Source organism: Etheostoma cragini, chromosome 15 (assembly GCF_013103735.1).
Source record: "Etheostoma cragini isolate CJK2018 chromosome 15, CSU_Ecrag_1.0, whole genome shotgun sequence".
Classification (NCBI taxonomy): Eukaryota; Metazoa; Chordata; class Actinopteri; order Perciformes; family Percidae; genus Etheostoma; species Etheostoma cragini.
The window spans coordinates 2,533,997-2,557,105 of record NC_048421.1 but is presented as its reverse complement, the minus strand read 5'-3'; the positions used below and the strand labels follow the sequence as shown (position 1 = coordinate 2,557,105).

The 23,109-nt window shown below is 41.0% G+C and overlaps 1 protein-coding gene across 1 annotated transcript; it reads right to left on the bottom strand.

The window, feature by feature from the left end:
* Positions 1-2,251: 2,251 nt before the first annotated feature.
* Positions 2,252-21,458, bottom strand: evplb (envoplakin b). Its single transcript, XM_034893883.1, has 22 exons — positions 21,320-21,458; positions 16,542-16,641; positions 16,063-16,217; positions 15,769-15,892; positions 15,538-15,669; positions 14,938-14,979; positions 14,652-14,813; positions 13,581-13,688; positions 13,369-13,464; positions 12,804-12,914; positions 11,946-12,092; positions 10,439-10,593; positions 9,742-9,836; positions 9,434-9,606; positions 8,517-8,695; positions 8,265-8,403; positions 7,441-7,634; positions 6,875-7,025; positions 6,690-6,773; positions 6,472-6,603; positions 6,253-6,345; positions 2,252-6,139 (listed from the first exon to the last, which is right to left on the bottom strand). The coding sequence occupies exons 1-22, from the start codon at positions 21,343-21,345 to the stop codon at positions 2,552-2,554; spliced, it is 6,186 nt and encodes a 2,061-aa protein (XP_034749774.1). The 5' UTR covers positions 21,346-21,458; the 3' UTR covers positions 2,252-2,551.
* Positions 21,459-23,109: the final 1,651 nt, after the last annotated feature.

The following is a 23,109-nucleotide window of genomic DNA, read 5'->3' as shown; positions in this document are numbered from 1 at the left end:
GACATACTATACAACGACTTTTTTACACATACTATACTATGACTTTTTTTGACGTACTGTACTATGACTTTTTTTGACGTACTGTACTATGACTTTTTATGACTTTTTTCAACATACTATACAATGACTTTTTTCAACATACTATATTATGACTTATTACGACTTTTTTCAACATACTATACTATGATTTTTTTTGACACTATACTACGACTTTTTTTGACATACTAAACAACAACTACTTTTACACATACTATACTATGACTTTTTTCGACGTACTGTGCAATGACTTTTTTTGACATGCTATACTATGACTTTTTTCAACACATAATACTATGACTTTTTATGACTTTTTTCGACATACTATACAACATATGACTTTTTCAACATTCAGAGATTAATTTAGTAAATCTCACTGACTAAGTCGACTTTGTGGAGGGTGATTGTGGGGATAAAGAAAAAAGAAATCTGCAAAAATAATATGGCTTGCAGGGTCATTGGTGTCAAAGCTGATGCTGTCATCTGGCATCGTTGCACAGTTGGCTGTCGGGGAAGTCTGAGCTTCATCGGAGTTCATTTCCTCGGGCAGAGGGTTTCAACCAATGACAAGCAAGATACTTTTAGTAAATGCATTTGAGCGTATAAATGTCAGGAGAGTGTCAGTGCATAGATGAAGATGCTAATGTATCAGACTTTTTGTTCTTATGCTTATGTGCTTTTATGTATATCTGTATTGATGATCAATTTCCTACATCTATACTGAAGCTTTTTTTTCTTTCAGTGAAAACTGTCACTGCCCCTGAAATTGTTGTGTGAAGAGGAAAAATACACAAATGCAGAGTGCTTTACTTGACATGGTTTGGCATGATTGCAGGGCAGGCATACAGGGGGCTTTGTCATCCTCATTTATGGACAGAGTGAATAAGAGAGACGTGCAAATGCTCATTGTCAGGGTTTCAACCATTAGCACTGCAGTCTAGTATTATGAAAATAATAATGGAGAAGCTGCAAATTACCATCACTCAGGCAATGGTCCAGTCAGTGCCATTTGTGTTTCCACGTACTGTACATATACTGACGTATTCTGGGCTATTTAACATGCTTTCAATTAGTAAGGCTGTCGTCACACATACACACACACACTTTGATTATAATGCTATTGATAGAAGCTAGTATGGATGTGATGATGCAATGTGCATTGGTAAAAAATGGACATGAGTGTAGATGAGATTTAAAAATAACTAATCGCAATGCAATTTTAAAGGGCCTAAGTGTTCTTAGTTCATTTTTTGAAAGATTTGTTTTCTATTTACTAAGTTCTTTTGATGCAGGATTTGTCTTAAAAATCTATTTTTTGTTGTTGTTGATATTTTATACTACAACTATTTTAGCATCACTTTTGATAAGATGACACATCTGTGTTTTTTTTTATATACGTATGGGAAATATTTTCAATCATTTGTCTGCAGATTGTTGCCTGCCTCCAATAAGAAAGGAAGAAAAAGAAAAGACAGTATGAGGCCACACTGCAGGATTATTTTGTCAATATAACATCATATTTACTTTTAGTGAGATGACCCACCCTATCAGGGAACATCCTTCAGCCCTCCCCCCCCCCGAACACGGAGTGGAGCCACTTAAACCTTCAGACAGGCCCATGTACAGTAATCCCACAAAGTCCTTCCAGCCACCAGATAATCTGGCAGGCAGACAGCCCATCTGAGTGGCCACATATTCCCACATCAACACCATTTACTGTAACCTCCACTGTGAGGTCAGATGAGCACGATCACCTTTTAATCCTTGCCGGGAAAAAGGGATTTTAGATCTTTGTTTACATTTTTTTGTGATCTGTAACCTTAATCCTTCCTTTCCAAGCATGACTCGCCAGGGTTTGCAAGAATTTTATATTAACAACAGCTCTTTAGATACAGTAAATCAAGATGTTCCTGATAAATGAAGATGTGTCATCATAGACTGTACATCCCCACATAATTTCTAGTCTAGATATGCTAGCAGCTTCCTGAGGCTCTACTTAGGCACAGCACTGGTATTGCATACGCATGCTAACGTGCTGAATTTTAGCAGGTAAATCATTTCCTAATTTCAACATTTTAGTTTAGCGTTAGCATTATAACGCTTGCTAATTAGCACTAAAAAAAAAGCTTAACTGCTGCTAACATTGCTTAAAAGCAGAGGTCAGAATAATGATTCAATTGTGGGTATTTTAAATGAAAGGACAGAAAAATTAATGTGAGTCTTGTCGAGTTTAATAGACACTTAAAACGGATTAAGCTTAAGAGTGCTGAAAAGATTTAAACATTTACCATGTAAAACAAACATTACCCTCATTTTAACAGCAGGCCCCAAAACAGTACTGAAATGAGAAGATACACATGTACAGTTTCACCAAAAAATGTAGTTTTCACCCCCAGTGTTTTTGAAAAGTTTACAGACATTTCATTTTTATCTTTACTTGGATTAGTTAGTTAGCGTTATCACACACCCTTTAGCACCAGTGGCTGTGCCAAATAAAACATCTTAAAGGCCACATCTAGACTCTGCTGGTGGAGGAGCTGAAACGATAGTTTGAGTATGATGGGGCATTTGCAGCGTCAGTGGAGGCTGCAGGAAGCAACAGGAGCCCCGTGCTGATGTCTCTCTTACACCGATCCATCGCCTGCTTGTACGATATCTTCTCTTTAGTGATGGGGTCTACCAGCTCTTTTGTGTGGGACGCCTCGTCTTGCAGTTGATCAGCTGTTGTGCTGTCAATGATATTGATGGCGAGAGCTTCTTTGATAGTGAGGCGGCCTGCTTTGGCGGGATTTACAAACCCACCGGTCAGGTACTGTGCCTCCATGTACCTCCTGGCATTTTCTTGGGGAATATACCCTTTCATCGCAGCCTGTCCCACTGCAAGACGATCTTTGGTCACGGGGTCCTCAACACCAGTAAAAGCCTTCTGGGCATTCAGAAGCTTGTACATGTCATTTGCGTCAATGAGGCCGCGTTCAGCTGCCTTGTGGACGGAGAGTTTGTCTTTTTTGTTGAGATCAACGATTCCTCCAGATGCTGCTTGTGCCTCCAGCAGCTTCAGAGCTGTGTTGGCGTCAATTAGTTTGCGGGTCAGGGCACTTCGTACAGACATGCGGCTCTCAGTGATGGTGTCTAAAACACCAGAGATTGGGAAATGCTCATCACCTGCTGAAGCAGTGAGGTTGTTCAAACTGCCAGCACTGTGGTTGGTCAAACTACTAGCACTGAGGTTGGTCAAACTGCCTGCACTGAGGTTGGTCAAACTGCCAGCATTATAGTGGTTCAAGTTGCCACTGTGGTAAGTGTTGAGGCTGGGGTATGAGGACCTGAGGGAGGGTGGCATGGCGTTCAAGGGAGAGCTTGGGATGGGTTGAATGGGTGATCTTGGGACTGTTATTGGAGGAACAAAGGGCTTTTTGGTTTCCCCTACAACCATGAGGGCAAACTCCGAAATGGACATTTTCCCTTCCTTGTAGCGTGTCACGTCATACTGGGTCAAGCGACCACTCTTCAGAGCATCCTTGACGGAGAACTGTTTGCCACTTTTGCGATCCTGCAGGATTGTTGTGTCCCCGTCTGGACCGGTTGAAGTGATTTCCTCCCAGTCGCATTCCAACTCCGACAAATGAATGTAGTGGTTGCGATCAATTAGCCCCTGCGTGTAGGCCTCATAGGGAGACATGTCTTTACCGGTTTCTGGATCCAGGATGGTGATCTTGGTGGAAAGATTTGTCTCCCTGGTGTGAGTTTCAGAATGGTCCTCTTTCTTGACGTTGTTCTGCAGCTCCATGATGAGTGTATTCCTCTCGTGTATTTTGTCTTTTTCGTTGAGGATTTCTTTCTCTAGTCGTTGTATTTCAGAGGATGTCTTAAGACTCCTCTGCCGTACAATCTGGTTTATCTCACTCATCTGCTTGGACTTTTGCTGGAAGGTTATGCTGATTTCCTGTCTTTGAGACTCTAGCATTTTGAGCTGTCGGAGATTATCCTCCTTCTCTCTTTGCAGAGCATCTCTGTTGGCGACGAGAGAGGCCCCCTCCTGAGAAGAAACAGACTTTGTTGTCTGCAAATGAGTAATTCTTATGTGGATGTTCTGAATCTTTTCCTCCTGGTCACGCCGGTGATTTCTCTCCTGCTTTAAGAGCTCTCTTAGGTGCTCCCTTTCAGCCTCAACTGCAGGGTCTTTCTCTACACGAACAACTTCTCTGTAAACCACCTTCTCAATTGACTTCTCCTTTTGCAGAATCTCCAACCTGAGCTGTAGGTTGTTGATTTCTCTCTGTAGACGGCTAATATTGGTGCCTTCAGTCTCCAAGTCGACACGTATACCATCAGTAAGTTTTTCCAGCTTAGGGTCCCTTTCCACTTTCAGGATCTCCTCAATGACTATCTTCTCCTCAACAGGTGGTGGAGAGCTTTCCAGTTCAATAATGCGAGATTTGATCTGCCTAAGCTCTGACTCTACTTGAATCTTCCTCTGACGATCGTCCGTCTGGGCCAGGGTATTCTCTTTGTCTTGAATCAGGGCTCTGAGCTGTCGGACCTCCATTTCAATCTTTCTGCGGGTTTTCATTTCCTCGTCTAGGTTCTTGTTCAACTTCTCATGCTCCAGAACCTGCGTGGGGTCCCTCTGAAGACGTACCACTTCCTGCATGACAATCTTTTCCTCCGGCTTCTGCCTTTCCAGGATAATGTATTGGTTCTGCAGGTCGTAGAGACACTCCTCCAAACTGCGGCGTTGTTGAATCTCTTCTCTTACATTCCTCCGAAGTCTGTCCGCCTCTTTCTCAAGAAGAGGATCGTTCTCATATTTGATGAGTTCTTTAGTAACTAGCTTGGTCTCCACTTTGGATTTTTCGGCTTTCAGCTCGTCTCTCTCTTTCCGTAGGTGGGTGAGCAGCTCCAGGGTGGTGTCATAGTTGACTCGCAGATGGGAGACTTGGGTGTTCAGCCTGTGCAATTCTCTGGTGACCTCAGGACTTTTCTCTTCTTTGATGATCTCTTGGGTCACCTCTTTGTATTCCACTTTGGGTTTCTGAGAGCGCAGGGTAGTCAGAGTCATTGTGATTGTCTTGATTTCTTTCTCAATGTCTGAACTGTTACGGCTGGTATCCTGCAGCTCTTTCCTCAGACGTACTAGCTCAACTTCTGTGTCAGGATCAACTCTGTAGATCTCATTGACAATCTCCTTGACTTCGACTTTAGACCTGAGCTTGTCCACCTCACCATAACGTAGTTGTAAGGTGGTCAAGTCCTTCATCAAGATAACATTCTCATCTTTCTCCTCCTCCAAGGCAATTCGTAGTTTCCTTGACTCCTCCAGAACTTCCGGATCTTGCTCTACTTTCTTCACCACCTTGGTGATTATCTTGGGTTGAATGGTGGGAATGACCCTCTCAAGCGTGTTTATCTGACTTCTTATGCTAAAAATGTGATCGTTGAGCAACTTGAATTGGGATTCCTCCTGGGCAATATCATTGTGAAACGTGAGAACAGCTTTCAGCATCTCTGGATCCTTTTCCAGCCTCACAACCTCCTTTTTAACAATCTTCTCCCTGATTTTTGGTTTCTGCTGAGACAGAACCGTGAGCTCAGTTTTCACATGAACTGACTCAGTATCTCTCGTTTGGAGCTCCAGTTGTATCCTCTGCATCTCATCTCTCATCTTGGCGGCTTCTTTGTCAAGCTGCGGGTCTCTCTCATATTCATACAGTAGCTTGGTCACCAGTTTTGGTTCGATTGTGGTCAGCTGTCTTTCTATTATGATAATCTTCTCATTTATAATTTCTATCTCTGAAAGGATTCTTGACCTCTTCAATGTTTCATCCTGTATCCGACTTCTCAGGGACATTATATCTGCCTCCAGTTTTGGGTCACGGTAGTATTGCACAACCTCTTTCTCCTCCAACCTCTCTACTCCTCTCCTACTCTTCAAAGACACAAACCTCTTACGGTATGTTTCCAGGTCTTTTTCAGCATGTAAGCGCCTCTCAACCTGCTCATTTAATGCCTTTTTCAGACTATCACTCTCCAGTAAGTCCTTCTTCTGGCTCTGTTGCTGCATCTGCTGGTTGACCACCACCTGACTAACTTGTTCTTCATTCTGCACAGGAAGAAAAGGATAAAGAAGATGATCATTTTGAAGCAGGAAAAAAAGTAAGGACTGTACTAAGGCTTGGGTGTTGTGTGGGTTATTTTGATTCCATAATATCGTACCCTGGCCTTGATGTTCCTCGCTGTCTCCAACTGTCTGAGTAGCAGGTCATTTTCAGCAGACACCTCAGAGAAAAGGTTCAGTAGATCTTTCTCCTGTAGTAAAAGCAGAGGGCATGCTGAGTTTAGATACTGAAGACTACAGCAAAGCTTTTACAGAAAAGGAAGAGAATTGTCATGAGTTCTTGGTTGTCTTTAGGTGGTTTTCTATATAGGTTTTACCTTTCTCTGTACGGCCTGCGCCATAGTAGAAGTTTTACGTATCTTTAGGACTGGTTCATCATCGTTGTCGTCATCATCGTCATTGTCATCATACAGAGTGCTTAGGTAAGTTTTTGACTTATTTTCATACTCCTGAATGGAAACATATTTCATTATTGAAATTGGAAGTGCATACCTAATCAACTGTAAATGAGAATAATCACATTTTATAAACTCACATTCAACACGCTCTGCAGATCACGGGAAAGATACTTGACTCGATCTAAATCATCTGATTTCTTCTTTATGTCCTCCACTACTCTCTAAAACAAGACATGAAACCACAAAACCACACAGATTTAAGATAGTTTGCATTTAGAAGCTGGAGACAGGTTAATGCGTGTAAAGAAAAACTTGCACTCACCTTCTGAGAGTTCTGCTTGGCTTTCATCTGCACCACATCATCAGTAGGTTTGATCGCATTATTGGGCATATTGACCAAGAAGAAATCCAGTGACTTAACAGCATTCTGGAAATCTTGGTTTTTACTGGTTCCTTCCTTTATGAGACAAGCCCTAAAGCGAAATATATAAAAAACATGTCTTTTCACTACAGAAATGTTTCCATTTTTAAGAGCAGTTATTCTGCTTTTTAAGCTTTTCCGACCAACAAATGTTGTTATAGTGATGTATTGTCATGTTAAATGACCAAATGTCAAATAATGAGGTAAATGCATTTAGATTGGGGGGGCTAAACTAAGCTATCAGAGGAGCTGCAGAAAGTGCACAGATGAAAGTAGGAGTTTCCTGATGATCTACATAGTTTAAGGTGTGAGTCGGGCAGGCTGCTCTATTGGAGTCCTGAATGAAAAAACTAATACCAGAAACGTAGTATAATAGCTGCTCATTAAATAAAAATACATTTGTTGGGATAGAAAAAAACAAAAACACGGCCACAGTTACAACAATGCTTGAATCATGTTTCACACACCTTTCCTGGAGCTGATTATTGACAGCCGTGTAACGGTTCTTCAGCAGTTTCACCTCGTTCTCCTGGCGGCGGATGTCAGGACAGTATTCATTGAAGCTCTGCTGCAAAGAGCGGCACGACTGCATTATCGTCTCCAAGTCTCTGCCTAATTTAGTCAACTCATCCTTCTTTGAGGTCACATCCTGACGCAAAGCCTGTTAGGTACGAGGAGAAAAAACACAACAGTTTGGATCCTTTGCTCACATAAACCTATCCTGAAATGGGAAAAGCTTCACAATGTCTGTTTTTTGTGCGGCGCGTTGACACGGGATTAATGAAGTCTGTATCTGTATGAAGTCTCGTCTTAAAACATTTTTATTTTAATTTACACAAGTGTTTGGTTTGTCTGACGTTCATTGTGTCTGTAATTGTATTGTCTTCCTTTGTTTTTATAACATTATATAAATTTGTACAGCACTTTGTTCAGCCTGGGTTGGTTTTAAATGTGCTCTATAAATAAATTGGCTTGACTTGACTTGAGTTGACATCATCCCCCATTAGTGTCAAGGCTCTAACAAAGCTGTCGTTTATAATTGCCAATGCACCCAATACAAAAATGCTAATTTGAACGGGACTCATTATATCACACAACGTCTGTGTTTGTTGAACTATGCCAGGTACTTTGCAGTGGATTCTTTACTTGAAAAATTACTGACATTGCACAAGATTTAGATCACAGACGACTTGCGCAATTATTACAATTCACTAGGCAATCCCCAGGTAGTAATAAGTCCTGTGCAAATACAGGTTTTGACTTGTTTTGATTGTATTATAAAGTACAACACCTGCAGCTGCTGGTTGCGACTCGGGAGTTCTTTGGGTTGATCAAGAATGACGCCATCTTTAGCGAGCTTTTCCTCAAACCCAGAGACGATGTCTTCCACAGTCTGTTTCTGCTTCTCCAGGAACATGGAAGCTGTAGCTCTGGTTGAGAGAAACACAGAAGGTAATTATGAAAAAGAACTCTGAGGAAAAAAACAACAACAAAAACATGCTACTTGCCTATATTAAAAGTCAGTTAAAGAAAAACGTCCTACTTTTTATTATAAAGCTCGATGAGAGCGTTGATGTCATTAATCTTGTTGCTGGCAGTGCTGAGTTTGAGGGGCAGTGTAGAGGCGTTGGGTCCCAGGGGTTTCTTGGCCAGAATAGGCTCCATCTCTCTCTGGACCGCTGACTTCTCTGACTCCAGCTTTCTCACAGTCTGAGCTGATTTCTGGAGTGCAACGTCACACGGTGTTACTGATCACAACAAGATACACATGTTTGGCAGAGGTGCCCAAATTCTTTCGTAGAAAGGGCCAAAAAAATGTATCTGGATGGAAAGCCGCAACCCAAAAATAATTATTGATTGAAAAAATAAATCTAAGTCTAAATTCAATTACAAAAAACACTTTAAACTGCATTTATCTCCCACATTACGTGTACTGTACATGTACAGTCATTTATCACTTGCAATATCAATTGGAGACAAGAAGCCTGTCTTTGTTTTTCAAATGTCTTTTAACATTAGATTCAAGCTGACAATTTTCTTTTATCAGTGTGCCATTTCCTCAATCAATCCATCTTGACTGGCAAACTCAAAGCCAGTGACGTAAGCCCGGCTCACAGCACGTGAGAGAGAGCAGGAGAGACAAAGAATACTGTAATTCTTGTAGATTCTACGTAGATAAAACTACTACGTGACTTAATAGGGAAGTTTCACAGCACATTGCGGTAAAACTCAGATAAAGTACTTTAGAGCTAAACAAAATGTATGTTTCAAGGTCATTAAGGTTAGGATTTTACAGCCCTTTCAAAATAAAAGGAGAATAAGAATGAGCATGTGAAATGGAATGGTGGGCCAAAACAAAGGGAGTACGGGCAAAACTTGGCCCGCAGGCCCCAAGTTAGGCGGACAACTGAGATAGGGAAAGTGCAACCTATATTAAAGCATAATGTTGCTCAAGTTCACCTCGTGGTCTTGCAGCCTCTTTGTCAGGTCCTGTGTGGGGTCGCGGTTGTCTAGCGGCGCTCTGAGTCGACTCAGGATTTCTTTTTCACTCCGCTCCAGGGCTTTGTTGATCTTGTCTAATTCACTGGCGAGCTCCGCAGCTCTGGGATTCTCTGGAGCGCTTTGAACAGCAACTACGGAGGAGCAAAGACAATAACTCGACAATGAAAAGTTAGATAGGCCTGAATCTTCCATCAAAGGCTCTTCTGCGGTCTTATAGCCAGAGAAGACAAAATGAGGGTGCCCTGTTAAGATGTCTTTCTTCTCACCTGCCTTCTGAGGGACAACCTCCACTGTGGGGTTCTTCAGGGAGGCCATTAGTGCAGATCTACGGGTCTTCAAGTCTGTCAGCGCTCTCTCCAGACTGAACACACAGACACCCAATGTTTCATTGTTACACATCATCGGCTTTGTCTCCAGAGCCGCAAAGATTAATCAATTGATTGTCAACTATTGAATTAATCGCAAAGTATTTTGATAGTTGATTCATCAGTTTGAGTGAAAAATTCTCTGATTCCAGCTTCTTAAATGTGAATATTTTCTAGTCTCTTCACTGCTCTCTAAGTCCAGATCATACATGAAAATTATGTTCACTAGGTACATTTCAGTGTGTGTTATTTGGTATCATTATAATCCTTGAATATCAAAACATAGGAGCAGACAACATCTAGTATGTGTTATTGTGGTTGGTTCAAGAGATATAAAGCAAAACACATAATTCAGTTATGGTGTGAAAGTAAAATGGGTTGCGATGGCTCCATTTCTGAAAATGTTCAGCACCCCGAACTGTAGAAGTGTGTAAAATTCCATGCTTTTATGAAAAAAAACGAATTGATTAATCGTTAAAAAATATGAATCAACAATGAAAATAGTCCTTAGTTGCAGCCCCATTTGTCTCTGTTTGTAATCGCAAAACTAGACAACGTAAGGAAGACATACTGCAGGTGGTGAGTTTGCACTCTGTACCTGTTTACTTTCTCCAGCGCCTCAGCATCAGGTGGCGGGACCATGAAACATGCCCCAGGCAGGGTTCTGGTCTTCCCACTGCTCGTCTGAAGCTCCCACTTCATATTATCAGTGTTGGACTTTAGCTTTAACGTCTCACCACGCCTGACTGTGTCCTGAACCAGAGAAGATGATAAAGTAAAGATGATAACAGCAATAATCTCTTGTATTATTTTCAACAAAGTTTACCGCCTGTAGGCTAGAATCAAATTCTGGATTATTTTTTTCTCTCGTTTCTAGGGAAGTAACGAAGCACTCAACTCCCAATTCAATACGATTTTCTTGAGATTCGTTTAACAGAACGAGTTGTTTATGAGTGAAAAACATTCCTTTATTTTTATAAAAACGGCAAAACAACAGATGTGTTCCGTTACCAAAAGTGCAACTAAAATTGTATTTTATCTTGAATAAATAAAGAAATGACTAAAAGTTATGAATTAGATTTTTAAAACAAATCCCACATCAAAAATAAGTTAATAAAGAAAAAAAGATATCTTCAAATAAATAAACTAAGATCACAAAGTGAAATCTAAAGTAGATTAAGCCCTAGGACGCAAAGCGATTCATTTTTTTTTTTCTCAACTGGTTGTAATGTTTAAAGATTTATATAAATTTTTAACTGATTCCCAATGCATCGGTACATCCCTATTACTAATTCATTCAATTACTTTAGTTAAAGCTATAGTGCGTAGTGTCTGTCGCTCCCATGAGGAATTCTAAGTAATGACAACAACACTGTTGTTGCATCCACATGATATAAGCGTTCTGTAATCGCGCACCACCCCCAGCCTGGCTCCACACAGTTACTAGTAACCAAGGAGGACACGGAGGATTAAAAACCCTTGAGGCATTGGTGGCCTTAAGGTTAAAGAAGCGAGCTGGGAGATCCGGGAGGTTGTTAGTTCAATCCCCTGACCGACAGGATAAAACATGGTTGGTGAAAGCGAAAGAGCAGCGCTCGTCCCTCCCTCATTACCGCTGCTGAGGGGCCCTTGAGCAAGGCCCGTAACCGCAACCGCTCCAGTGGAGCTGCTCAGTGGCCGGCAGGTCAGACTGTAGTTGCGCAGGGCGGCTTCCAGGTATGAATGTCTGAATGAGTGAATGTGACAGGTCGTTGTTGCAAATGAGAAATTGTTCTCAATTGACTTACCTGGATAAATAAAGGTTAAATAAAAAAGGACAATATTTTCACTTGAGGTTCTGCAAACAAAAGTCACCGGACGACAATTTCTAAACACAGCCATGCTGAGAAATACAGAGAGCGTTGTGGAGCTGATGCTCTTAATTAGCTTTGCAGCAAGTAGTTTGGCAACGGTTTGAATGTAACGGAAGTTCATTTACATTTATAAATATATTGATCCTTTCAACTGGTGCATCATGAACAAAGAGCCAGGTTAAGACATGTTTTCATGTCAAATCTTGCAAACGACTGATCACACATAGTTCTCCTCAACTGTCCTCAACCCACCTGTCCATCGGCCCAGTCACACAGAGACACTGCAGACGGGGGTTTGGTGGGCGGGACCCGCCGTAGCTTCAGAGGCACCACCTTGCTGCTGAGCTCCCTGAGGGCGGCCAGCCGCTGCTCGTTCCTCTTTATTGCTGGTTCATCTCCCTTTGAATCATTAGAATTATTATGTAATGTTGAATTAAAACAGAAGCAACACAAACACACAAGTATAATGTGCTTTATCCCAAAATGAAGCATTTCTTTCATATAAACCATCAAATGTCTTCCAGCTTACAGAGACGTCAGAGGTCCCCCAACCCCCTGAGTCATGTCTTGAAAATGATTGTAAAACAAGTTACAATTGCTCATGACAAATAATATGTTGCACTATATGTGTAATGCTGAATAGGGGTACTTTTTACCCCATTTGATTTAAATACACCTTATTTGTAATCTATTTGTCAGGGGTGCAAACAACACAAATCAGCCAACATTGATATCGTTTGCAATCACTTTCCACACATCTTCACTGACTGCACTTGCCAACATGAAACTATTATTCTATCAATATTTTGTCCTTATTTATTGATTAATATGTAAACATCAAACATATAGGAGAGTGTTTAACCCTATCTTGAATGTTAGTTGCAACTTATGAAGTTAAAATAAATCGTGGTTTGAAGAATAGCACATCACTAAGTAAAATGTGTTGAGTGAGTGTGCCTGTAATTAATCCCATGATCCCTTGAGAGTTGCTTTTACAAGCTCCTCCTACACTTATCTGTAGGCTATTACACTTGACAAACTTGTCTTATTCTTAACATTCAGCTGTTTGTAAGCCGCATAGAAACTATGACATAGGGAACCCAGTTGTACCTCCAGAGCCATTAGGACCTGAGGGTTGCTCTTCTTGTCCAGAGACTTTGGGTCCATAGTAGAATTGAGCCTCTCCAGGGACTCGGACAACGTCTCTGCATCCAGCTGGAACTGCATTGGAGAGAAAAAAGTTCACTCCAAGTTGTCGTGAACCAGTAGCCTGGAAGGAATTGGGTCTGACACTATGTAATGAAAATGGCCCAACTCGAGGGGCGGCACCAAGTGTGTATTTAAAAATCTCGCTGCGCGCAATTGGACAAGACAACGACCAATCACAGCAACACACGGAGTGACATATCCAGAGCCCCACACGCTTAGCTACCAGCGGAGCTAACTGGTAGATTAAACCGTGCCTCTATATCAGATACTAACGATGTGATTGGTTCAGCTCGGTTACAAGGGAATAGATAATGAGCAGCATTACTGACTGCCAGAGTGACCTGCTGAGCAAATTCAAATTGTGGTCTCGGAGAGCTCTGGATTTCCAGGGTAGTGAACCAGTCCACTTAGAAGAAGAAATCCTATCACAGTCAGTCACATTGTTTTGTGGTCCAAAGATAGCTACCTTCTTGTAGTCCTGAATGTTGTCCAGGTGTTTTTCTTTGGCCAGACACAAGTTGAGGAACGACTGCCACTCAGACTGCACAGCATTTCTGTGTTCCTGACAAAATAAAAACAATTTAATTCATTCAATTTATTCCACATACCACTGTGTCAGGTACTAGACAGTTATCAGACAGATATGTTTCTAATGTGTGAGATAGCAGAGAGATGTACCTCGATTGTTGAGCTGCCAGGGTGTTTCATTTCAATAAGACGACTGCCTTCCTGCTGCAGTTTGTTGATCTCATTCTCATGTGCTATGAGTCCGCTGTTTTTGAATTTCTGAATAGAAGAAGAAACAACATAAAGTCAAAATCAAAATGACATGGTGTTACAAGTCTTCAAATTTCCCCAGCAGCTAATCCGTTACTACCGTACTGGTTACACCAGTTGGGTCACAATCAGCTCTTAGAGGATTATGCTCGAAGGCAAATTGATAAACAAAGTTTTACTATTCTTCTTTCCAAAATATCTCCGCCCTGCACCTCCCATTGATCACAAGACAACACAATAAACCTGGAAATTGAAAGGTAATTTTGGTATTTTTCCAAAACTGGACCCTATTATAATTGGTAGAGCATGGAGCGAGAACCCTGTAACCTGCAACTGTACTGCAATGTAACCCCGCAGGGCACACCCTGCACACCCTGCACACCCTGCACACCCTGCACACCTTGTCAGACTCCGTCCAGTAAAGGTTCTGTGTTTGCCACTTACAGGCTTAGCTTGTTATTTTAGGTGTCTGGCAACATTAAGGAAAGGATTCCTGCAAAGATAGGCCTTTATGTAAAAGAGTAAGATCTTTTTGTTTGACATGAAAAAGCCCCAAAATTGCCATCGCCAAACTCACCAAACTCCATTTACATATACGATTATTTTTAGTGTGTATATAGCCAGCATGGTTTTTACATGTAAATGGGTGAATTAAGATATTTCAACCAAACCAGAGTGGTGAAAGTGGAAAGACAAGACATTTTGATAGTTCAATTTTGTGTCTGTTGACTTGGTTTGAAGTGTCTCTTACAATGATTAAACTACTTTTGGTTTATTTCAGTTTAGTCTGGTGGGAGGGCTAAAGCATTTTTGGGGGCCTTTTCATGTTTAACAAAAAGGATCTTGCTCTTTTCTTTTAAAGATTATTTTTTGGGGCATTTAAGGTCTTTATTTGAATAGGGCCGCTGAAGACATGAAGGGGGAGACAGAGGGAGAATGACATGCAGCAAAGGGCGCGTGCTGACCCCTCACCTCATACTCCATGCGGAGGCCTGGGGGGTCGACCATGCGATCACTCCAGTCCCTCTGGAGGATCCGCTCCTGCTGGCCTGACAGGTACACCAGTTCCTTATTGCAGCTGTGCAAGTACTCGTACAGAGAGGCCAGGTGGTTGCGTCTCTGTTGGGAGGCTTCCTGCAGAACACACATACAAGATGCACCCATTACATCCCTCTGAACTTAAATCAGTCCCTTCAAACAACACAAGTCACACATTGAAGCCTTTTCAGAATCAGAAAGTGCAAAAAAAACAACTCACACAAAGTTTTGCATATTTCTCTTTCAAGGCAGTGTACTGCTCCTGCAGACAAAGACGAAGAAAGAACAGATAAATGATTCATCCCGCAGAGCAGCGGTGGAAGAAGTATTCAAATCCTTTACTTAAGTAAAAGTACTAATACCACACTGTAAAATACTGGTTACAAGTTAAAGACCTGCATTGAAAATGCATGTAAGTATCATCAGGAAAATGTTCTTTAAGTATTAAAAGTGTCTGTAGCGTCCTTTTCTGTATGTCGTCAACTGGACCAATGTTTTGCATTTTTATTTGGCTCTTTAAATAAAAGAAATTTGAACACAAAAACAGTAAAAATACTCAATGCAGCAACAGTTTCACATTTTTTGAAACTGGAAATTATATTTTCCAAACTACATGCGTTTTGTGTGGAAAAATCTTAATTTGTAAAGTAACTAAAGCTGCCAGATGAATGAAGTTCAATATTTCCCTCTGAAACGTTGCGGAGTAGAAGTAAAAAGTGGCATGAAAAGAAAAGACTCAAGTAAAGTGGAAGTACCTCAAATTTGTACTGAAGTACAGTACTTCCGGAGAGTGGGTGTGATGTGTGTTAGGTGCTGTTACCTGGGAAGTGTTGGTGCTGGGCTCCAGCTGGGCGTTGTAGGCCTCGATCTGCTGGTGCAGAATGTTGTGCGCTGCTATCTGCTTCTCCACGTCAGACAGGCTGGGGCCGTATGCATCGGCCTTCAACTGTTTCTGTTAATCACAGCATTACGAAGCAGAAAATTGTTCAACCTGTGACACACAACCATGAAGATGTCAAGCTGCTATAACCCAAGATGGACTTGAACCAACCAGCTTTTCATCCAGCAGAGGACCCCAGTCGATCTTTTGTTTCGGATCCAAAGTTAGTCCCTGGGAATACACTTCCCTGTAGCTGGCACAGTCCTTCACCCAGCGATCATGGAGGTTTATCACACTGAAAAGGAAGAAGTATTCCAGTCATGGCTGAGTAGAGGGGTGGGGAGCTGGGAGAGGGACTGTGGAAATGACACTTTGTGGCATTCATGTTTTGGTGGTGTGCGACACATTTGGTTAAAGGTGTGTCTTTTGGCGTGCATCACCGGGTTTGTGACAGAACAAACTCACTCTTTCTCTATCTCGAGGACCTGCGGGTGCTTCAGCTTCTTGGCCTTGTCCACGTCCATGAAGAGTTTCTTCAGCAGCTCCTCAGCCTCCATCAGGTTGTTTGTGTTCTCCTTCTGGTGGATGAAGGGCTGTTTCTTCCCATTACGCTGTGTGTCCTTTAGATGGGAAAAAAGAACATTGTGCTTGTAAATGCCCCTAATTTGACAAAGTGCAGACTTGCTGATTAATAAAAGACGTGGTAATAGTTCTGGTGGTTTTCCTTCCAAAGCATGTATTAATACCAGGGAGAGAACAACTCTCCATGTTTGTGCTGTATTTAATGTACTGTTTATTCACTGAAATCAAAGAATAAAAAGCTTGAGCAGAAAACATTAACTCAAGAAAGAAAGAAAAAAAACATGTGGTCATACGCTGTTGCATGCTTCACCCTCACAAAGATGACGTAGTGTCTATGTATACGTTCTACGTGGACTTCTTACCACAGCCAGCATCTCCTCTGTTGCCAGGATATACTTCTCCACTTGGTCTGCATTCTTCTGCATGCGATCGATCACCACAGCCAGGTCAGTGGCCTGACTCCTGGGTAAAAACACAGAGATGATGGTCAGGACCCTCCGAGCCAATGACATCGCTCTGTGAGGTGATGTTTCTTGACATCGTTTAAAGACACGAGGGTGCAACACTGCACATGGTCGCACTGTTGAACCAAGCTTGCTCTTGGGGGAATTCTTGGGACTTAATAAATTAGAAAGTGTGGTCTAGACCTGCTCTATCTTTATAGAGTCTCGAGATAACTGTTTTGATTTGATGCTATAAATAAAATTGAATTGAACTGAGTTGAAACAAGTACTAGTAAAAAGTAAAATATGCTCCTGTTATTGGGATTAAAAAGCTTGTTTTCGTACTTGTATAGCTAAATCAGCTTATCTACCTTCATGCTAACAACTAGTTTATATTCTGTTGGGTGGTTCAGTCTATACAGGCTCCAGATTTAGAAGTTAATCAGCTGTTTTGTTTGTATCATGTTTTATCTTTAAAGTAACTATTGCTGTCAAACAAATGTGGATTATTGAGTACAATATGTCCCTCTGAAATGTAATGGAGTAGCATGAAAAGTACCTCAGAACTGTACTTGTAATGTAAAGTTGTGATAAAAGAGCAACTTCAGTAATACTTTTAATTAAGAATTAAAACAGACAAACAGACTTAGAAAAAAGTTTTTTTATTACAAAAGCATGACTGTAATTAACGCTACTCCGAGTACTAGTGAGGAACTGTACAGTAAATGTCTTGTATTTGTGGTATGTTTTGGTTTTTGTGTCTTTTTTCATTCTTTTTTACAAGCTTTGGTCTCTATTTAAATACTTTAGAGAGACTTTTAGAGTGTTGTTTGCACCAATAGGACTGCATCCAATTTTGTTGTAGATGTACAATGACAATAAAACTCTTCTTCTATTGTTTAGCTCTTCATGTGATGAAAAGGCACTGAAGTTAACAAGATTCCTTCCTCCACTGGCACGTCTGTTGGAGCTCTCTTTGTTCTGTCATTCCTGCGCCGCTGTGGTATGAACGCCAACTATTTCTGGTGTCACACCCAGATCAGGACCCAGGGGACACTTTTGTCCACCGTCACCTCCCATTGGCTGTCAGGAATGTTGTCTGTGTGTGGCAGACATACCTGCGGCCTTTCAGCCCTTATCAACTACACAGCGTCACTAATTTCCAGTAGTGCTTTGACAGTTGTAGTCAGACATTATGGCTCGCAGTAGGTGGAGTACCAGGGGCGGACTACTTCCTGCAGTCTTTTTATTACTCCCAGTGTTGGAATGTTACTAAGTACATTTAGTCAGCTACTTTACTTTGGCACAAATATGAGTTTTTTGTACTTTAATTGAGTCTTTGATTCTTTTCATGCCACATCATACTTCTTCTAAATAGTTTTCATTATTAATTTTTTTAAACAAATACACAAATTGTACAGTGTCTGCATTAGGTAGAAAAGACCCCAGGGGGAATTACAGCCTATTCCCTTCCCCCTTCTCCACAACCTCCTCTAACAGCCGCTGCTTCAAATCACTTCACTTTCACACATTAGTCCTGGAATTTAAAGATACAAATGATGGAAGTCAGGTTAAATAGCAAGAAGTGAAAGAATGGAAGACATAGATGAATAAGTAACTGATAGTAGCCTAATCCCGAATTAAAATCATGACCAGGCAGGTAAGAGAAGAGGGCTATAAAAAAATTTGACAGAGTGAATTATATGACTGAAAATAATATTATAATAATATTTCAGCGACCCAATGTACAAACAAGAAGCAGATTCTTAGAAATAAATTGCAACTAATCCTATTCGAAGTCAGATTTTGATTTGATTGATTTATGCAAAACATGTAAAACCCTCACAAAACATGACGCTACGCTACCTAACAGAATAACCAAGTAGAGCTGAAGTCGAGCAGTAGATTAAACAATGAGTCAACTGGCAGAAATAAACTATTTTGATGATTGTTTAAGTAAAAATGCTAAACATTTTATTCCATTTGGTTCTAGTGTCTAAAATGTAAGGATTCCTTTTAACTGTTTAACCTTTTTTTTTTTTTAAACCTTTGAGGTCCGGACTACCTTGTAGGCCAAAAACAAGTGTTGTGTAGGTGGAACTTTGGGCTCTGGGTAACTGTGACGGGTGCCTCCCACAATATTCTAAAGTTTTACAAACCAAACAATCAATCAATCAGGAGATTAAGCCATAATAAAAAATAAGAATATGTATTTTTTTTATTACAAAATTTACAAAAATAAAAATATTTTAACAAATTTGATAAATAAATAATAATTGAATGAATAAATGAACAAAATAAATAAAAGTAAAAAATAAAAAAAATTAAAAATATGTAAAAAATAATATTTTCTCTATTTCATCCAACTACAACAGTTCAGTAACAATTGTCAAAATAATTTCCCTTGTATAAAAAGTGCTCTAAGCAATGTCACACATTTTTTACGACACTTTTTTTTCACATACAGCAAACATCTCCTCCCTATCAGCTGCCTGTCTCCTGAACACACTGTAAAAAAGAAAAGAAAGAAAGAAAGGTGGTCTCTGTAGACAACAAAAACAAAACAAAAACAACCTGCGCCACCCTGACCACCAAACATAACAAACAGCGAGCCGGCCTATAACCATCAGCGCAGCAGCGTTAGCACGTGGGCTCCGTCCACCACGCTCGTTCATGACTCCACCAACTCCATCTTGTCGGTTATTGGCTGGTTGGTTATGGTTGGTGGTGCAGGTTGGCACAGGTTGTTTTTGTTGCTGTTTGTAGACCCTGTTTACAGAGACCATGGATTCCTTTTCTCTTTTTTTTTTTCAGTCTTCTGGGGACAGGCAGCTAGCGGAAAGTGCAGCAATGTTTGCTGTATGTAATAAAAAATGTTGTAGCTCAAAAAAACGTGTGACATCGCTTTGAGCACACCAAAAGTTTAAAGTAAAATTAATCAATAAACCGATTAATCTTAGCAACTCTTCAATTTATTAGTATAAAACTACAACGGACGTCTTTATGCACCGAGTACTTAAAGTACATTTACCTCTCTATACTTACGTACTTTTACTTAACCCCGGTGTTGTCTTCACTTTCGGCAGCCTCTCATGTCCCTCGGGTCAAATTGACCCGGGATTTATATTTGGGTTTAAAAACAATTCTGAAATAAAATTCTACTTCAAAATCTATCATCAAATATTGTCTTTACCTCAATTTCAAGCAATTGAGATGACGTCTATATTTAGGGAATGCAATCAGTCTCTACTAGCACACAATTAAAAATGGAAGTGTGATTTGTTTTTGTCATAAGGTTATAATTCAGGTTAAAAATCCACTACGTGATTATTCTTATCTTGGAAAAACAATAAGTGGTAATATCCAGAGTAATTTTCTGAATTGAGTCAGGAATATATGTTTATTACAGAAAATAAAGTAAGGCCGTTGATTTACAGGTAGAAAAAAATTTAACTTGTTACATTTTTCTACTTGTAAAAATTTGAAATGGGTCAATTTGACTTGAATCCCATACAGGGGTTAAGTAGCATTTTCATTGCAGAACTTTTACTTGTACTTTTGAACACATTTGTTGTACTCAAACTGCCTCTCCTCGCTGCTGCAGAGGTCCCACATGTGGGTGGCTTCATTCATGGCCAAGAGCTACGTCACAAACACACAGAGCTGTTTCTTGCAGTAATCATGAATACTCGAGTGTGCATATCAGACGAGGTATTCACCACATTGTAAACTCACTAACTGACTCACTCCCTTCCCTTTAAACTCAAGTGTTACTGCCCTGCCACTCCTTCAGCCATTCCTGTTTCCATAAGAAACAATCTCGAGCCATTAGCTGGACTGGCACGCCCCGCAGGGATGGAGCGCTAATGTTCAACAGTATCTGCCCCCCCAGGTGACATGGGACACCGAAAGGAGATAAAACCCCCTGCTTACTCAATATGCAAGGAGCAGGGTGGAGGTTGCGTAATTTCAAAGTCTCTCAATGTCCACACGTTTATTGCAAAGTGTAAATTCATAAAACATGATTAATCACTCCTCTATTTAAACAAGCACTTGTTCCACTGCAAAGCAATGACAACAGCCTGCACACTGTTGACCTGTCGGCTTAACGAGTCACAACACCGGCCAATCAGGTGGCACCACAAAGGAATTCAGTGAGTCAGTAAACTTTGGTGATACTCCCTTTAGGCAAAGATACAAGGTGCTGTGGTTAAGGGAATCACGTTAGGTGAGGTGACAGGAAGACAATCAATGAAGTATCCTTAAATGTATGGTAGTAACACAGTGGGACTGTCAAAGTAAATGTGGAACGACTTAGCCATTTTATGTCATTTTCTAAAGCTCCGTCCTCTTTAGTTCTCTATTTAAGAATGAATGAAAGACAGATGTTAGAATCTGACACGAATAATGTATATTAGAGGTCAGAGAGGTATTGTTGTAATATGGCATCTGACTCCCGTGGCACACTGTGTTGTCCAAGGTTACAAAACACTGTACAAACATAACCAGGATCCTGGTACCAAAAAGAGAAGGCTGCATGCAGAATGTCAGCTCAGCTCTTCAGAAAGAAAACACATGAGTGAGGCAGCAAAAGAGAGGAGAAAAGGGACAGTCACGAAACACTAGGGCACACACACCTTACACACACACACACACACACACACATAAAGAGAGAGAGTGGAAAGTATTTAACTCACTTGCTGATCTTTGTAGTATTCGACATCTTGGAGACTGTCTGTTTGTTGTAATCTTAGTGTTTCTTACAACTCCTCGCTCTCTCCTCTCCTCTTTCCTCTCGCTCCTCAACTAAGTGAAGGAGCGTCCACCTGTCTCAGCTCCACCTGTCTCAGCTCCACCTGCCTCAGCTCCACCTGCCTCAGCTCCACCCAGGCCAGAGGGTGTGTCATCAGTAGAAGCAGCGGACCGGGCGGACCTGTTCCGGGCTCCCGCCGCTTCGCATTCCTCGCTTGACTTCATGTTCTTGGAGTTTTTTTGTTGGTTTTCCTCCAATGCATTCCAGTAATTTTTCATTGGTCTGCTTTCTCAGACTGCTTTCTAAGTGTGTGATTAGGAAATATATGTCGAACCCTAAATAGAAGTATTATTATCTTGACACCACCCTTTAAAATAGTCTTTGCTGAGTTGATCTGCCGGTTTTGAACACCTCTGTTTGTTTTTTTCTTAGAGAAATGGTCTCTGAACAGGATGCAGCTACTGCTCTCTCATCAGCTCCATGACAGTGTAAAACACTCACTGTTTCCACATGTACGAATGTGGTTAAATGTACACAGCAGAACTAGATACTCAACATCTGGATGTTTAGGGTCATGATTAGCACTTGCTCTTATATTGCCGTTAGATTTCAGATGTGCTACCTCCGTTTCTGTTCTTAAATCTGAGCTAAAGACTCATTTTTACTCACTGGCCTTTTTAACCAAGTAAACCCTCAATCTGTTATCATGTTTATATATATATATGTGTTTTTTTTACACAAGACAAGGGCCCAATCAAATGCCCAGGTTGACGTCAGATCTCAATATAATACCCTCCGCTATAGCTCGACGTGCTCCAAAAATTAGTAACTTTGCGTCGGGGCTGACGGCTGTGATTGGTCAACTCGTCCTGGGCGTTGATAGTCAGCCTGCTGTGGGGAGTAGCAACATGCTACTTCACTGACTTAAACTTTGCAAATAAACTCATAAAATGACTGGGTTATCCGTTTGTAAAGTGTCTATATGTCGGTAACGTTTTGAAACGAGCCCACACAGTACTTTGTGGGCAGTTTAGATTAGATTTAATCTACTTTGTGGGTAGTTGTGCTGAAGTTTGCCTGCTAACATAACATAACATGCCATAACATGGATTTTACTGTGTATTTCTCAATGCTTTTTACAAAATCTAAGCAAGAAAAGGCCAAACAAATAGGAACAATGTTTTAGCATGACAGTCTGTGGGGCTTGCCATTCTGAGTACCAACACAGGCGACACCCCCTAGCGTTTTGGCGCCTCGAGGCAAAGCGACCTTGACCCAAAACTCCGAAAGGGTCACAACGCCGTAGCTACGCCATTGCTCCTACGGCGTCGGGACCCTTTTGGAGTTCTGTGGAGTGGACGCAGTAAAACCCGCCTTAAAGGGGAGACTATGAAATATTGCACAGCATCAGAAACGTAAGGTGCAGTAGTTGTTCAGGTTGTAACACTGGAAGGTTGACATAACAGTGAAAAGGGTTAACTTGTTCAACGCACCCTTACTTGTGTGTGTGTGTTTGTGAAATGTGCTGTAGATATAAACTTGCTGTGGCAATCAACTTTTTGACTAATAGAGCAGAGCCCTAATTAATTCATTAGTGGACTCATGATTATTCAGTAATCGCAAGGATTGTAAGCTACCGATGGTCATCAGACACACAACCCCAGTGAAGCCGCCTCTGTGTTAAAAAAGTAAGCTGATAGCAAAGGTATAGGTTTTAAAACTCCAGTGCTTCAA

Excerpts from the sequence above, each read along its gene's own strand:
- evplb (XM_034893883.1), bottom strand. The coding sequence starts at position 21,345 with ATGTCGAATACTACAAAGATCAGCAA. Across the intron at positions 14,814-14,937 it reads AGAAATATGCAAAACTTTGT|GAAGCCTCCCAACAGAGACG; the intron begins GTGAGTTGTTTT and ends TGTGTTCTGCAG. Across the intron at positions 13,689-14,651 it reads GCCTCCGCATGGAGTATGAG|AAATTCAAAAACAGCGGACT; the intron begins GTGAGGGGTCAG and ends TCTTCTATTCAG.